An 18,678-nucleotide genomic window follows, 5' to 3' on the forward strand; every position below is an offset into this window, starting at 1 on the left:
TTGTACATACACACTTTTATATTTTTGTTATAAAAGGACCTCAAAAGTTTCACACACACACACACACACACACACACACACACACACACACACACACACACACACACACACACACACACACCCCTCACACCCCCCGCCCCCCACCTTGTCTCCCGCTCCCTTTATTATATGTTATATGTGTTAGTTCTTAAATGAGCCTCGACTTAGTATACAAATAAATAAATAAATAGATTCACCTTTTGATGAGACTCTCTCAAAGACATTACAATCACCTATCCATACCTCCACCTACAAGTCGTACCAGTGTCCAAGTAGTACCTCTCTATCCATAATGCTTCCAGGTAACTAAACTATCCAATTCCAGTTTGCATCTATCCAATGCTTCTGCTGCCACTACCTTTCCAGGGATACCACTCAAATGCATTAACTACTCATTGAATGATGACCGTCCACGTATTATCTTCAGTGCAATTAATGCATCATAGTCTCAGAATAATTTGGTGAAAGTCACTAACCATGACTCTACTGTATTGTCCATCATCTCCCGAGGATATCGCGATTTATATAATAGTGCGTACCATGGGACACTAATGATTCCTAATGTTGTTTGTCTGCATGTGACATGTGTGAGCTCCTCCATGAGGATTTGATGACTTAAATTAAATTTCACATCGACTAAGAAGATGATAAAAAGGAAGGCGCATGCAGTCACTTAAATAAATAAATAAATATTTTTTTTCTTTTTAAAGTGTACCGAAACAATTGGTAAATATGTAGATTGAAAAATGGATCTTTAAATGAATAAAACATGACTCCAAGGCATTGTTACTGATGAAAGCCCCATGCCATGTTTAATTTAGATCGCTTCCAATGTGACAGAAAAATGTCTGCTTGTTTGTTTGTTTGCAAGTGCACAAAAAAAGCAAACAACGAAAATGTTGAACGTTCTGATCACTGCATGCCAATTAGAAATGATAAAAATTGTGTTCGGCCAACTGTGTAATAAAGGCAATGAGTTTAGAAAATGAAATTTATTTCGAGGGGGTGGGTGATCAGGGGAGGAGGGGGGAGAGCTCGCCTCTTCGTGAAAGTAATTGATGCTGGTCTGAATTATGTACAATTGTCCAAGCGAGTGCCGCATTTTATCTCTACAGTGAAATTTTGTTTAAAAATTACAAGCTGGGAAAATAGCTTCAAAAGACTCGTGTTTGAAATACAATTTGCTATTCTCCTGGGGAATGTCTATTATCTCAAGTGAGAAGATAATGAAACAACTGAGAGCAGCATTGTTCCGCGCAAGTCTGGCAAACAGAACACTTCTTGGATTGAATCACGACAGTTTTAACGGCTCAATAATATCAACGGGCAGACCGGCGTACCGCTTCGTTTGGCGTCGGTGATAAATTTTCGAGAATGCCATTTGGTCGCAAGATCCATTGAAAGATCACCGGTCGTTGCTCGTTCAAAACAATCATATCGACACAGTGAAAATGAAAATACCATTTTATTTTATTCCTCTTAAATAACCATCACACATAAATAAGAAGTTAGGCAATCTTTTGGTGGCTTTTGTGTTAAGAATGCCAAAGGCACACAGGTTTGGAACTTCTCTGGTTCAGAGCTGCACACGATAATCAGTTGAGGGGCTCCATTCAAAAAGGTATGTGACCGAAAAAAGATTTTGGAGAGTATTTACGTATAACATTATAAATCAAGTTTAGCAATGTCCATTCCAACATATCACACACACATTAATGCAGCAAAACCAAACATAAATCCTTATTGTATATTGGTGTCAGGAGTGGGATAATGATGGATTAAGGGGTTGTCAGGTTTTATTAACTCTGAATCAGCAAAGGACCTTCAAAAAAAATCTAAGAAATCCTATAAGAGTGATATCAGAACAAGGTATAATGTGATTTATGGTATTACATGCGTTGTAATAGCTTCCATTAGGAATTCAAATACAAGTGACTTTGTTGTTTTGGCTTCTCCGGCCAATTCCATGCTCTGTGCCCTTTTATTATTTATTACAGTCTTTCCAGCTTTAAAACCATTTTGGTGTAGTTAACAGCGGCAATTCTTGTTTTTGGAAAAGCAATGTTGCTCAATGTGCTTCAATCTCCAGCTGGTCCTATTCTTATGTATTCGAAACATCCATAGTCCAAGTATATCAGTAGAATAATTAAAACAAAGCAATGACAAATTTCCATGTTTATACATCATATGATTCAATGAAAATTAAAGACGTACAAAGGTAGCATTGTTAAAATGACAAATTGATTATATAAGAGGATTGGGACAAAGAAATATGACGTAGGCCAGCATTAGAAACTTCCGCAATCCCTCGTTTCTGAATAACAAATAAATAAATTAACAGCAAGCTTGCATAAAAGGGTTTTGCACAGATGTCTGATAAATGAATACAAAAGCACCATCTATTGGGTAATTAACAGTAAGGCAAAGCAAAAAGAGGGATAGAAGAAAGAAGCTCAGATTGGGAGGTAATTGGGAATTCGAGCAATATTTGTGCCTTCATATTCCCAGTTGTTCCACAGGTTGCTCTTTGCTCTTTGCTGGTTTAAATCAGGACCCGGAAGTGGTTTATTGCACGTTTGAACCGGAAGTAGGGGGAGATCGAAGTTTTGTGCATAAATAATAAACATCGATGGCCCCCTTATTGGTCACGTGGCTGCTTTAATCAATGAAAGGGTGGAATTCTGTGGTCAGATAATCTGGAATAAAGGCAACTCAGAGATAACCCGGAGCAAGGACAACCCATCCGTAATCAATGTCACTTTCAAGGCACGCTACCTTTCTGGAAGGAGGAAAACAATGTTCTCGTCACATGTCTTTAGTCCAGGAACGGGAACATTAGATTGAGAAATGTAAAATAATAAATATTTTATTTAACAAAAAGCATTAACTACCATTTTCCAGGTTTGGGTAGCCATTGTTGTATGACTGCAGTTTTCTACAGGTTTGAAGCAAGGTTTGTAAAGAAGGCCTCACAATTGACATGAGCTAGTACGAGACTTGTAGCCAGGTTGTGTGGCAACGAAAGGCCCCACAGTGATTGCTCAGCCCTCAGGCATGCCTGCGGAGCAGGATAACTGCATCACGCACCATTAAGCCAAGCCAAAGGGCCAAAATTAACTTACTGTCTGGCAATTGAGCTGTTAACCGTATAAATAGGTCACCGATTTGATTAAACCCAGTTCATGATTTAAAAAACAACAACAACAAAAACGTACAAACAAGCAAATGCACAAAAAACAATCACATCCTTTGTACAACCGACCCTTTCGATCATTATCCCGACGATCAAATCGTGGTCAACAACCCACGGTTTGCACATTATCACTCAAAGCACAAACAAGAGTGCAAGAGTGACTTTCCGGAACATATTGTGTGTAGAGAATAAAAGCCAACCCTGTAAAGGTTGAGAAACAGTGAAATGGGCCTGCTGCAGGCAAGCCATACCTTACAAGTAAATCAATTGCATATAGATATGGTATCTTTCCTTTACATTTTACATGTGTATTCAGGTAACTCATTTGCATACAACTAGTTGCTCATTTACATAGCAAGCTCTTGTATCACTAGCTTCGTACTCATCACCCGTTCACATCAAAAATTGCAAGGCCAATTAAAATTGGGTCAAAAAGGGTCAAGATTGACCTACAATCAATAATTAAAGGTGTAATGTTGTGAACCTGCACTTTTTAACCTGTGGACAAGGTTTGGTTTACTAGAAATAAATCTAGAGGTAACCATTATTGTGTACCTTCACGTATACATCATCAATCAGCTGCTCTACATGTGCCATTTCATTTACTCTCGAAACACGCCATTCCAGCACACCTTTAAGCCCGTGCACTCAAAACATTCTGCTCACACACATTTTGCACTCTTACTCTCCGAGCCAAACACACCGCCTTTGGCTCTGCGCTTTTCAAATGGGAATGGAGCAATACACACCGCTTGTAGCTGCCATTTGTATTTAAAGTGGCGGGGACATTAAGGCACACTGTACGAGTATCAACCATTTTCAATTTCCTCTTAATTTAGAGCTTTTATGGAGCGGATATTTTACTCTATTTCATACAAAACGATCCCTCCTTCTCCATATTCAAATATCGTTTTTCGTTTTTTTTTTTTTTTACAATTATATTACATTCCCACCGGTTTGCTTTTCACTCCTCGTTTTTGAAAATGTCCAAAGCTGAGCGAGTCGCCACCTCGACGGCCTCAAGGGCATAAAAAATCCTCATGAGCACAGAACTTGCTGTACTGTCGTTGCTGCTCCTGTGTCTGTTGCTCAGCAGATTGTCCTCTCCCATGTCCAGCAAAGCCTGTAGCGGTGGGAAGGTACCGTGTCGTACGCCAGGCGGTCTCATCAGGATGTTTCTAGAAGACAATGGGACAGGCTGAGGACACTTAATCTATTATATGGGTCAGCTGTCATCATTATATAAATAACTACAATCATATTCTTCAGTGCACAACAAATTGGGGGAGGAGAGGGACAATGAAAAGTAAATGTCAGTCAGGTCACTCTTTTGGGACTGCCACTGCTAACATGTGACTCAGTGCTACCTGGCGCATGGTCGGGTTGTCGGCAACTAAACCGACTACCCTCACTGGCTTTACGAGTGGGGAAAGTGACCGTGACACCCTGCCAGGACCAAAAACAACACCTGGCAAATGAGCTCCCGTCGGGAGCCAACGGCCATCCAGAAAATAGATGGTGTCTCCTAAAAAACACCCATCTGGTTTGTACCGGTTCAGGTCACAACAAAGACTTAAAAAATGTGCTGCTTCCTTGCTTGACAAGGATAGAGCGCAGAGTCATGGCCAAAAATATTGGCACCCTTGCCCTTTTTTCAAATAATGCCCGATTTCTCCAGAAAATTGTTGAAACAAATTAATATTTTGGGATCCACAAATGTATTTCTTTGGTTTGCAGTGGAACAAAACAAAAAAGCTGAAACAATTCCTAAATCTTAGATTATTCCACACAGAAATACTAAAATGGCTTGGACAATATTATTGGCACCTTTTAGAAATCGTTAGAAATAATTGAATTTCAAGCAGGTGATTCTCCTTTACTTTGGAATTGAACTCATCTGTGGTGAGTTGCAGGCGGCCTGCAATATAAAAATCACTCATTCAGTTTGAATGGAGAAAAGGAGTCATTCTGATGTTTTGTGTCACTGTGTGTACCTCAATGAGCATGTAGAAGAGAAAGAAAAACAGAGAATTGTCTGAGGAGGTCAGACACAAGATTGTAGCCAAGCATGAACAATTCCAGGGCTACAAGTCCATCTCCAGAGACCTTGATGTTCCCGTGTCCACCGCACGCAATGTTATCATGAAGTTTAAGGCCCATGGCACTGGAGCCAACCTCCCTGGATGTGGCCGCAAGAGAAAACTTGATCGAAGATTGCAGCGAAGGATTGTTCGAATGGTGGAGAAAGCACCTCGATCAACTGCCAAACAGAGTCAAGCTGACCTTCAGACACAAGGTATGACGGTTTCAACTCGCACCATGCGTTGCCAACTCAATGAAAGGGGTTTCTATGGGAGGAGACCCAGGAGGACCCCACTGCTGAGAGGGAGACATAAGAAAGTCCGACTGGAGTTTGCCAAAACACACCTGAACAAGCCAAACTCGTTCTGGGAGAATGTCTTCTCGACAGATGAGACTAAATTAGAGCTTTTTGGTAAAGCACATCATCTCTATGTTTACAGAAAACAAAATGAAGCCTTCAAAGAAAATAACACCTTCTCTACAGTCAAACATGGAGGAGGTTCAGTGATGTTTTTGGGTTGCTGTGCTGTCTCGGGCACTGGGTGCCTTGAATGTGTGCATGGCATCATGAAATCAGGAGATTACCAAGGCATTTTGGAGCACAATGTTCAACCCAGTGTCAGAAAACGGGGTCTCCGTCGATGGACATGGGTCTTGCAGCAGGACAATGACCCCAAACACACTTCAAAAAGCACCCAGGAATGGTTCAAGACAAAACGCTGGACTGTTCTGAAGTGAGTGGCCAGCCATGAGTCCAGATCTAAATACCATTGAACACCTGTCAGGAGATCTGAAGACAGCAGTTGGTAGAAGGCACCCTTCAACTCTGGGAGAACTGGAGCAGTTTGTACAAGAAGAGTAGGCCAAACACCCAGTAGAGAGGTGGATGAAGCTCATTCATGGCTAAAGGAAGCGATTGACTGAAGTTATTTTGTCAAAAGTCTGTGCTACCAAATATTAAGTCTCGGGTGTCATTAATTTTGTCAATGCCATTTCTTTTTATTTTCTCATTTAAAAAGATAAATTAAGTTCTGAATAAAAAATAAACGTTCTGTAATATGAAATGAATTGTGGAGACCAAAGTGAAATAAAGAATTGTGGAGACCAAATACTTTTGTCAATTCCAACTTACAATAATTTTTAGAGAAAATTGTGAGTTATTTGAAAGAGGTGCAAGGGTGCCAATATTTTTGGCCACGACTGCATAATCCCCATTGGTTGGCATCCAATTGGAGGAGGAAATTCCTCTTGAGGAAATGCCCACTGAGTTCCGTGAGAAAAGCAGCACCATTGTTATGACGTCACTGGTACCCAGAGTATCCCGGGAAGTGACGGAAGTGATGGCATTTCCATCAAGCTCAGTGGCTGTGTTAAGTGTTGGTCTCGTCAGTATGTCCGTGTGTGTGTGTGTGTGTGTGTGTGTGTGTGTGTGTGTGTGTGTGTGTGTGTGTGTGTGTGTGTGTGTGTGTGTGTGTGTCAGCTCCATTATGTGCCTCAACCCAAGTATTAAAAAAAAAGGATGCAAACGATAGAAAAAAAGAAGTTCAATGAAAATTCAACAAATCTCCATACAAGAATATGGTTGAAAGGGCATCAAATGCCATTTTCACCAATCTTATTGCTGTAGTCTGTATGCTGATTAAAGATTTTGAATTAGAACCGAAACGAGTTCACCAGTCCGATTGATTTACCTTCAAACGTAACGTGTGCAAAATAATCTGCACCATGAATGGTGAAGGAAGCAGTCATGTGGTGTCACATCATGTCTATCCATCATTTAATTATACCAGCAGTAAACATACGAGTGAAATGGATAACATAGCTTGTGACAACTCACCGGAATTAAATGAATTGTGTGATAAAAGTGTTTGAACCAGACAATCGTCCATTGAAGCCGATCCCAGATTTTTAACTGATTCTTATTAGCAAAATAAAATAGACGGAGAGAGAGGATCATAAGAAGCTATGATAGCAATCACTTCAAAGGTATGACTGTGACATACAGAAACTAGGCCAAAAATAGATCTCCAAAGAAGCAGCTCATTTCAGCATGGTTCCCTGTTGCCTCCCCCTACCTCCCCCACTCCGACTCAAAGTACATCGCACACTCCCAGGGAAAAGGCATGAAATCTAATTATGACAAATAAAAGCAGTTTGGTAAGGTCCTAAGACAACAGCTGCACTCAAAGATTCATACTGTGCTTTCAGGAAAAATTCTTTCACCGCATTTTCAAAAATTACAATAAAGAAATGGAAGATCAAACTTTGGAGATCACACTCACTCGGTCTCTCCGAAAGGACCGTCTGGCAAACCCTCCCATCTCTTTTCTTAACAATCCTCTTGAAGAGGTTCAGTCATTTAATCTCCTGGGTTTCACTATCAGCCATGACTTTCTTGGGGCAAACCGAATTTCAAAGTTGGCCTCCAAAGTCAGCTGCCGACTGGACATCCTCCATCTTACAAAGTCCTTCCTTGGCACGCCTGAACTCTTATCCACCTGAAATCCACAGCTTGACGGAGTACTGCTCTCCTCGTTGGGAGAGGACAACTCACACCTGTATGGACGCTGTGGAAACCAAGGCCTGAAGCTGAGTCTATCACTTTGTTATCGCAGACAGGTCTGTGGTCTCTTCTTTTTCTTCCACGTCCTTTCTGGTCTTGCACCCTCTGCTCTTTCTGTGCTGTGTCCTAGGTTTCTGCAGGGCACACAAGGTCCACCATCAACCCCTTCTGGTGAAACACCCAAAATCCAGTATCACTGCTCACGTCCACTCATTCGTTCCTCTTTTTCCCCACCTGTAGAACCAACTTACACATCCCTCTTCGATCTCAGTCTTCCCTCCAGGTCTTCAAGACACCCTAACCGCTTCAAGACACCCTGAAGCTCCTCAATGAGCCTTGACTGATGTAAAAATAAATGAGCAAAAACTGATATTTAAATCATCTTGCTTCAACATTTAAAGATGTTAAAGCTCTAATTTCACACCATCATCTAAATATCGTGTTTATGGAGGGCCTAACCTGTGTCTTGTGATCCTGTGATTATGGAGCATTCATGCCACCGTACTTTGTTGCCATGGTACCCTTTAACAGACCATATCTGTTGGGGACATTTGTCAGGCTGTCACCTCCAAGCATTTGAGCACTGCGGAGTTGCTATCTGGGATATTCATTTTGATGATTTGTGTTCCTGGAAATTTTGATTTTCTCAGAGCAACTTGGATTTGTTGCTCTTTCGTCCCGGTTGCCGCTCCTAAACGAGATTCTTCGTACGACTAATTCTGGATACGTGCGGATGTGCGCAATGTGGTCTGAGATGAATGTGATGTACAGGTCTGTTAACGGTACGGGTTGCAATGCTGCACAATACACCTGTGAAGGTCACATCACTTTCCCTGGAATGACATCGATTCAAATAGAATGAATGTAGCCTTTCCTTCTCTGTTATTGTTGTCCTCTCTCTCATATTTTGTTCCTTTCTTACCTATGCTAATGATCTACGTATTTACTGTTTCACATTTACTTTTTGACAGCCAGAGAGAGAAACAGAAAGCTATTTATCCCGCTTGCATTACAGTACATCATAAATCATACAGGTGTTACTGAATGACATTATGGACAAGATCCATGGAGAATACTGGATGGAAATTAATTGCATCAAGAATATCAATTCCACAGATGATGCGACGCAGTAGAAAAGGTATAAAGGGAAAGGTAAACCAGGAAGATGCGATGCTTTGGCAAGCCAGGAAGCAAATTCTAATGCATGCTTCTAGTATATAGGTCTTGGTAGTGATGACAAAAGGTACGGAAGAACTCGCAACGACTTGGAACAACACAGGATTGTTAAATCCCACCTTGGGCTGCCATACTAAGGTGCACTGGCAAGTCGATACTCACTAACAAAGGAACATCTCTTGAGAAAGTGGCTTTCCGCACGACCCAAAAACTCACGGATGTAGCAAGCTGAGCCCAGAGATTGGAAACACAATTGATCAACGGCAACATGTCAATATCGTTTAAATCACTGCATTGTAGCTCGGGACTATTGGGGATTTTGGAGGCACACTTTTCACACAATCGGAGGCTATGATAATTTTTTTGGGGTTACTTTTGTGTATAACTAGCAGGAGTACCCGGCATTGCCCTGTTGTCTAATCCTGTTGGCATTCTGAAGAAATCTATTTGGTTCTTTTTACCTCCACAACCAAAGGAGGATGGAGCTTGTGTTTTCACCCTTGTTACTTGGCAAAAATTTGTTTGTTTTTTTTGCAAGTATGTTGCTCACTCCGGTTTGTTTGTGTGTGTGTGTGTGTGTGTGTGTGTGTGTGTGTGTGTGTGTGTGTGTGTGTGTGTGTGTGTGTGTGTGTGTGTGTGTGTGTTTTTGTGTGTGTGTTTTTTTGTGTGTGTTTGTCTGTCCGCTCACTTATACTTGCCTACAAGACACAATTTTAAACCGATCTTCACGAAACTTTACCAAATGGTAGAGTTCGTGGTCCGACAAAATCCTATGTATTTTTGGGGTCAAAAGGTCAACATAGGCCAAAGGTCAACCACTTTATTAAAATTTCTAAAATCCTCAATGTTCATCCGATTGACTTGAAATTTGAATAGGATTTACATATCGTCTAACTGAATTCAACCACCAACTATTTTTGAGATCAACATAGGCCAAAAGGTCAACAGAGGCCAAAGGTCAACCACTTTTTTCCAAATTTTTAAACCCTCAATTTTCATCCGAATGACTTGAAATTTAAATAGGATATTCATGTCGGTTTACTGAATTCAACCAGCAACTATTTTTGAGATCAGCGTGGGCCAAAAGGTCAATGTAGGCCAAAGGTCAACCAATTTTTTCAAATTTCAAAAATCCTTAATTTTCATCCGATTGACTTGAAATGTGAATAGGATTTTCATATCATCTTACTGAAAGCAACCACCAGCAATTTTTGAGGTCAACATAGGCCGAATTTCTAAAATTGTCAATTTTCATCCGATTAACTTAAACTTTGAAGACGGTTTGCATATCAGGTCACTGAATAGAATTCAACCACTAATTATTTTTGAGGTCAAAAGGATGCTCCACTGAGTGCCATGCTACTTTGTTCTGTTTTGCCAAGTGTCACTCTATGAGTGATTTTTCATCTGTCTCTTTGTTTGTTACTTGGCCCAAAAAAATTTTTTGGACAAGTATGTTGATCACTCCGGTTTGTGTGTGTGTTTGTCTGTCCGCTCACTTACACTTGCCTATAGGTCACAATTTTAAACCCATATTCACGAAACTTCACCAAATGTTACAGTTCATGTCCGACAAAAATCGTATATATTTTTGAGGTCAAAAGGTCAACATAGGCCAAAGGTCATCCACTTCCTTCAAATTTCTAAAATACTCAATGTTCATCCGATTGACTTGAAATTTGAATAGGATTTACATATCGGCTAACTGAATTCAGCCACCAACTTTTTTTGAGATCAACATAGGCCAAAATGTCAACATAGGCCAAAGGTCAACCAATTTCCTCTGGAACCTCTGGACTACTTCGCACTCAACCTCACCACACCCAATGGATATTCTTACATCAATAAACCACGCTCGGAGGGCCGAGGTGGTGGAATTGCCGTTATTCACCGACAAGACATCAGGACCAGCCTCATCTCCATCGCATCTGCTCCATCATTTGAACACCTGGCTTTTAAACTCTCTGGTCACACACAGTCAGTCATGGCTGTTGTCTACCGCCCTCCCAAACCACACCCATCATTCCTGTCTGACTTCTCCTACTTTCTGACCCAGCTATGTTCCCTCTCCCCCTCAAACCTCCTCCTTGGTGATTTCAATATCCACATGGACTCCACTGACTCCACGATAACCACTGACTTCACTGATTTACTCACCGGCTTTAACCTCACTCAACATGTCAACTTTCCTACCCATAACCGTGGTCACATTTTGGACCTTGTCTGCTCTACTGGACTAATTTTGCACCATCTCTCTGGCTCCAACCTCACTCTCTCTGACCACCTAGCCATCACTCTGACCATCAACATCCCCACCCCAGCACCAAGGCATTATCGCACTATCAACTTCCATAAGCTAAACGCTCTTTCACCTACCTCATTCTCATCCACCCTCTCTGAAAAAATGTCCACTTCTCCCTTCGTTGACCTCCACACCCCTTCTGACCTCACTGACTACTACAACCACACTCTCTCCTACTGCCTTGACCAACTTGCGCCTATAAAAACCAAAACAGTTTCTTTCACCCATTCTGCTCCCTGGTTTACCCCTGAACTCCGCCTGATGAAAACTCGTGCTCGCCAACTTGAAAGACTCCGCAATAAAACAGGTCTCACAGTTCACTCCCAGGCCTATAAGGACCACCTACAACACTATAAAGATGCCCTGTCCTGCGCCCGCTCCGCCTACTACTCTCAAATTATCCACTCTGGCTCCGGAAACCCAAAAGCACTCTTCTCTACAATAAACAAACTCCTCAGCCCCCTGAACACCACCACCCAGTCATTCACAATAGACAACTGCATCTCCTTCCTTTCATTCTTCCAACGCAAAATTGAAAACATCTACAACAGCTTGACCACCGCCGCACCCGCTCCCCCTCAAACAACCTGCCCCCCTTATCCTGCCATCCCCTGTCTCAATTCTCCCCAGTCTCCCCTACTGACCTCTCTGAACTCCTCATAGGAATGAAAACTGCCACCTGCACTCTTGACCCCATCCCCTCCAGCTTTGTCAAGGCCTCCCTTCCTGCTCTCTCTCCACTTATCATTGCAACAATAAACTCCTCCCTGTCTACAGGCATCGTCCCACCGTCCCTCAAAATTGCTGCTGTTACCCCCATTCTGAAAAAACCTGGACTAAACCCTGACACCCTAAATAACTTCAGACCCATCTCCAACCTACCCTTTCTGTCAAAAGTTTTGGAACGTGCTGTAGCCACTCAACTCAAACATCACCTCTCTGCCAATAACCTGTATGAAACATTCCAATCCGGATTCCGCTCCAACCACAGTACTGAAATTGCTCTCCTCAAAATCACCAACGACCTTCTCCCCTCCTCTGACGCTGGCAACCTCAACATTCTCATCCTCCTCGACCTCAGCGCCGCCTTTGACACCATCGATCACACCATCCTCCTCACCCGACTTGAAACCACCTTTAACATTACCGGCATTGCCCTCTCTTGGATTAAATCATACCTCTCTGACAGACGCCAGTTCATCTCCATCAATAACTGCAAATCCCCCACTGCTCCCCTCCCCCAAGGTGTCCCCCAAGGTTCAGTTATTGGCCCCCTCCTCTTCATCCTTTACCTGTCCCCCCTCGGTCACTTAATCCACCGTCATGGTCTCCAATTCCACTGCTTCGCCGATGACATCCAGCTTTTCATCTCCACCAAGTCCATCTCCACCGCCACCCACTCTATCCTGGCAAACTGCATCACTGAAATAAAATCCTGGCTTCAAATCAACTTCCTCAAACTTAACTGTGATAAATCTGAAATAATCATCATTGGCCCAAAAACGCTCATAAAATCCACCCATAACTTTGCCCTCAACATCGATGGTATCCCAGTATCCACCTCCCCTCACATCCGGAATCTTGGCATCATCTTTGACCAAACCCTCTCCTTCGACAAATACACTAAACAGATCACAAAGACAGCCTTCTTTCACCTGAAAAACATCGCCCGTCTCCGTCCATCCCTCTCCTCCGTGGATGCAGAAACCCTCATCCACGCCTTCATCACTTCCCGTCTGGACTACTGCAATAGCCTCCTTTATGGTTCACCCTCAACAATCACCAATAAACTCCAATACATTCAGAACGCCGCTGCCCGTCTACTCACCCATTCCCGGACCAGTGACCACATCACCCCCGTCCTTTACAAGCTTCACTGGCTCCCCATCTCCCAGAGAATCCAGTACAAAATCCTCCTCTTGACCTACAAAGCCCTCCATAACCTGGCTGACCTCCTCTCCAGACACACTCCCACCCACAACCTCCGCTCTGCTGGTACCAACCTCCTGACCCCCCCCCCCCCCATCCGGACCAAATTTAGATCCTGGGGGGACAGGGCCTTCTCCATCGCTGCTCCCACCCTCTGGAACCCACTACCTCACACCATCAGAGACTCCTCCTCACTCACCACATTCAAAACATCACTCAAGACCCACCTGTTCAACACTGCATCCAACATTTAACCCACAGCATCTAACCCCTGACTATTTCCTCTCCTTCTCCCTCCTTTGTGCTTTGAATATTTCCCTATTGATTCTTCTTTTTTGCAATTGTTTTTATGTTTTGCTATGCATTATGTTTTGCACTCTGTCAAAGCGTCTTTGGGCTCCCTGAAAAGCGCTATATAAAATAAATGCATTATTATTATTATTATTATTAATTTCAAATTTCTAAAATCCTCAATTTTCATCTGATTGACTTGAAAACTGAATAGGATTGGTATATCAGCTTACTGAAACCAACCACCAACTATTTTTGAGGTCAACATAGACCAAAAGGTCAACATAGGCCGAATTGTAAAAATTGCCAATTTTCATCCGATTAACTTAAACTTTGAAGACGATTTGCATATCAGGTCACTGAATTCAACCACTAATTATTTTTGAGGTCAAAAGGATGCTTTACTCGGTGCCAATTCCACTTTGTTCTGTTTTGACAAGTGGCACTCTAGGAGTGATTTTTCATTTGTCGGTTATGGACGGATTGTCCACAACAGACAAATGTGGACTGTTGTGGACAAATATCTCAAAACCTTGTGGACAGATTCAGACGAAATTTGGCAGAGATGTAGTGTATGTGACAAGGACGAAATTATTAGATTTTGGTGAAGATCTGGATTCGGATCCGGCTACTAGAATTTTTAAAGTGATTCTTCACCACTGGGAGATGGGGCCAAAAATGATACATAGTAGGATATTTCAAAATGTTGTGAACGGATTTGGTCGAAACCTGGTGGACAGGTTGGGTGTCTGACAAGGACAAATAGATTCGATTTTGGTGAAAATGTGAATATGGATTCGGATAGGAGAATTATTTAATTTTTGAAGTGATTCTTCAACGTTGAGAGATCAGGCGAAAAGTGATATATAACATATTTTAAAAAGTTATGGACGAGTTATGACTAATCTAAGTGGATGAGTTGGTTAGGTGACAAGAACAAGCCGATTAGATTTTGGTTCAGGTCCGAATCCAGATTCAGCCTATTAGTGGGCTAGAAACCATGAACTGTTCAGCCTGGCGGAGGTATGCGCTCTACCGAGTGCCCTTCTCGTTTTAAATTTGAATTTTTTTTTTCGCCTAAAACACTCCCAGGCAATCACTGATGAACCTCTGAAAGTTTGATGAAGATCCCTCCAGTAATCTCCAAGACAAACATCTCTCTTACAGGAAAATAACAGAGTACGTATTACGTTGTTAAATAGAGAATACAGTTCATGAATAGAGGTTTTTGTGTGGATGAATTACACAGTTCGTGGTTGGAAAAGTTGCAGATTATACAAGTGCTAAGACAGGCAGACCTGAAGCTGGTGGACAAGTGTCACCTTGCCAAAGAAGGCCAGGGCCCCTCTTTATTCCTCGCAGAAGGAATATGCAGCACATGACCAGTAAGTCGTGAGCATATATGGCTGGGACCTGAGGGGCCATGTTCACCCAGCTAGTAGCATGACCCCTGTTGCTCGGCTGTCTTCAGCCCAACTCCAGCTAAAATTGAGGTCAGGAAAGTAGGATTGGCTTAGGATTGTGAGTGGGGCTGGCAGCCTTGTGGGATGCTGAGGAATAAGTGGCCTTTATGTTGGCAAGGTGTCTTTGGCACTGCAGACAGGAATGAGATTTGTTTTAAACTACTAGTATTTAATATGTCCCTTTCCCCACTGTGAATGCATTGCATTTTTTTGTATAAAACGTCGAGGCTCGGAGATGAAATAGAATGAGAGCGGCGCTCGGTGGGGCACATGCCACTGCCAACCTCAACTGTTTACGCTTTGTATCCATATCCATCCTACTGATGGGATCTACATCCGGACCTGAACCAAAATATAAATCGGCTTGTTCTTGTCACTTGCCAAATCATTCACCATGTTTTGTCATGATCCGTTCAAAACTTTTTGAAATATCATAATATATATTGTTTTTGGCCCTATCTCTCAATGGTGAAGAATCTTAAATTCTCGTATACACATCCAGATCCAGATAGTCACCAAAATCTAACCAATGCATCCTTGTCAAACACCCAACTTAGCTGTCCACCAAATTTCCACTTGAGATATCTTGCTCACAGGCAGACATACAGACAGACAGACGTGAAAACATAACCTCCATCCACCTTTGGTGGCGAACATAACAAAAGGAACAATAGAAAGAGAAGGAAGAAGCATACCCACAGCAGGGTTGAGGCATAAAATAGAGGGAGACTTAGACAAATAAGGAATGTGGGGAAGAATGAGGGGCAGGGAAGGATGTACGAGGTGGACAAGATGGATACAGAAGGAAAATGGCTTGTTGAAAAAGAGTTGAGTGTTTTTATATACTAGCAGGGACCAGCGGAACATCTGCGCAATGTAAAATGTGACTTCAAGTCCTCAACCCCCCTCCTTCACCCCACCACACAAACCTCGAGTCTTTAACATCCTCCTCCAAACCCCAAATCCTCAACTTCCCACTCCCAACCCTCAGGCTTCAATCCCCTCCCTACTCCAAGCCTTCAAACCCTCTCTCACGCAACCACCCCAAACAACAACTCGACTCCCCCTCCCCCTCCACAATATATCTCCTCAACACCCCCTCCCCACCAAAAGTCCTCAATCCCCTCCACATTACAAAGCCTCAACCTCTCCCCGCTTCCCAACTCTATCCCAATCTTTAATCCCTCTCTCTCTCCTCCCAATACCAACTCTATGTCCTCCACTCCCCCATCCTCTCGTTCATAACAGCAAAAGGGTATTCCCACATCGATCATTACATATTTCTTCATCATCATAATCATTGAAACAGCAGAATACTGAACTCTTCCACCTCTCCTATCATATTATCACCGACTTCACAGAAACTGCAATCGACACAGTAACAGCATGGCTCCTACATGCCACGGCCCATCACGGTTGCCTGTCCAAATCACAATTCCGCGAGTTATGTGGAAACCCTGTGGAATTACAACTCTCAAGTGGCCATGAACAGCCAAATTGTAACAACAAACGTCACATTTATTGCATTTATCGTGACTGATTATCTTCTTCATATATACACATCATTAAAAGTAAATAATGACAGATGTTTTCTTTCACAATCTCACAAGATTCCCGGGACTCCTCGGACAAATACCTTTATAATGATATGGCCTTTATGGTCTCTCGTCGAATCGTTTAAGAGAAAATAGTGGGAAATAATAGCAAGGACCCACGGAACCTCTGCGGTAAAAGCCCTTGCTGAAGAGTATGCCACATAGTTATTTGGGAGGTGTATAGGCAATAGACGGCTGCCTCGATTGCTCCGAAAAAGCAAAAACAATAGCAGCAAAACATGCCCAATGTCTTTGTGCATATATAATACTGTCGCATATGAGGGTCGCAAAATGCGATATGCCTTGGCGCGCGAGGATATTTTGTCCCACGAATGGCCGAACGGTTTCTAACTACTGCGTTCAGTGAAATTAATTCATAACTGTATCGTTCCTCAAGGTCGCCCAAATGAACCGAATTTGGTGGTGGCACACACGGGAAGCAGATGGATGGAAGAGATGATGTTTAACCTTTTTAAGGGTTTACTTAAAATGAATAAATATGGGGAGAAAGGTGGATGAGACGTGCAGTTTGGAACAGTCCAAGCGAGGCAGACAGCACTTTCACAAACAATGGATAATGCAGGCGAGAACTTCCCTTTAATGATGTATGGAGTGCAGGGTGGTGGTGCAGGCCATTATGGATGCAGCAATGAGATGAAGAGAGCCAGCAGAGAGAATGTTTAATGAGGTGAAGCGTATTGAGAAATGGAGTAAAGATTTCAGAAAAGGCAAGACAAAAAAAGCAAAGTTATGAGAATTTGGAAGTCAAGACAGTCAATCAACAAACTCAATGACAGCCCCCTCTCAAATAAATGTTTTTTTTTTTTTTTTTTTTTTTTTGTATACTGAATCAAGGCTCGTGAAAGAGCTAACATTTATTTCACAAACAAATCAACCAGACAAACAAAATATATAAAAAGAGAGAGCGGAAGACAAGATGGGGAGAGAAGGGGAAGCACACAAACACAACATTTGAGAGCAGGGAGAAGTGTGGGAGGGAGAGGGCTTGGGGGGAGGAGGCGTGGGAGGGGGGGGGGGGGGGAGAGGTATAAAACACAAGGGGACCGAAATTAGCGGGGGTAGAAAAGATCAAGGTTTTGGATGGGGGAAGATAAGAGATGGTGGTGAACAGCTGTTTTAAAGACCTGGAGGGTGGAGTGGGATTGAAGAGAGTGAGGGAGTTTGTTCCAGAGGTGGGAGAAAAGAGGAATGAAGGAGTGAAGGTGAGCAGAAAGTCTTGATTTTGGCAGTTTAACCATAAGAGGGTTGCAGGCAGATCTTGTGCGACCTGTAGGAATATTTGGGGGACAGAGCCCAGAGAGAGCTGGGGGGGCAAGGCCAGAGAGGAGTCGGTAGAAGACGGAAAGACCACCAACCTGCCTGCGGTGAGTGAGTGAAAGGCCCTCGGAGTTAGCTTCATCGCGGGAGATTCCAATGATTCTGAACGCTTTGGTTTCAACAGCGTGAAGACGAGCTAGGTGTGAGGCAGGAGCACCAGACCAGAGGGGAGAGCAGTATTCCATTGAGCTGCGGATGAAAGCCCTGTTTTCATCCTTTGGAGGCCAGATTTGAAATGTGGTTTTCCCAGGAAAGATGATGGCAGATAGTGAGACCCAAAAGATTGAGTGACAGAACTTCTTGGAGAGGATTATTCAATGACAGTTGAATGTTGAATGATTGAATGAATGAATGAATTGAATGAATGCACCTCACCATCTTTCCTTGGTGGCTTAATGGTTATAGCGCCTCCAATGAGTCTGGGAGGTCGGCGGTTCGAATCCCAGACGAGTCGTATCAAACTTAATAAATAGCCCCGAGTGGGCTGAGGGTCATCTTTTGAGGTTATAGTTCAGACCTCTTAATTTTGGAGGACCCCCCTGGCCTGGGAGGCCATCTGATACAAATTCAAAACATCTAAGAATGGGCCAACATCCTTGGACCATCGAGTTGAAGGTCCGTATCAGGTTTCAGAGCAATCGGTCGGTAAATAAGGGACACGTATGGATCCAAGGTTTATCCCCCTCCTGGGAGAACACCCGTGATCC

At 42.8% G+C, this 18,678-nt stretch overlaps 1 protein-coding gene across 12 annotated transcripts in view; it reads right to left on the minus strand.

Annotated features, from left to right (window-relative positions):
- Positions 1–1,491: 1,491 nt before the first annotated feature.
- The window catches only part of NAALADL2 (N-acetylated alpha-linked acidic dipeptidase like 2), a 466,559-nt gene continuing 449,372 nt past the window's right edge, over positions 1,492–18,678 (minus strand). For all 12 annotated transcript variants that reach the window (XM_068134602.2, XM_078767634.1, XM_078767636.1 and 9 more), the window contains one exon: positions 1,492–4,410. In XM_068134602.2, the coding sequence (XP_067990703.2) occupies positions 4,197–4,410 (214 nt within the window). In that variant the 3' untranslated portion in view covers positions 1,492–4,196. The remainder of the gene's footprint in view (positions 4,411–18,678) is intronic.

This window comes from Myxine glutinosa, chromosome 13 (genome assembly GCF_964187855.1).
Source record: "Myxine glutinosa chromosome 13, kmMyxGlut1.1, whole genome shotgun sequence".
NCBI lineage: Eukaryota > Metazoa > Chordata > Myxini > Myxiniformes > Myxinidae > Myxine > Myxine glutinosa.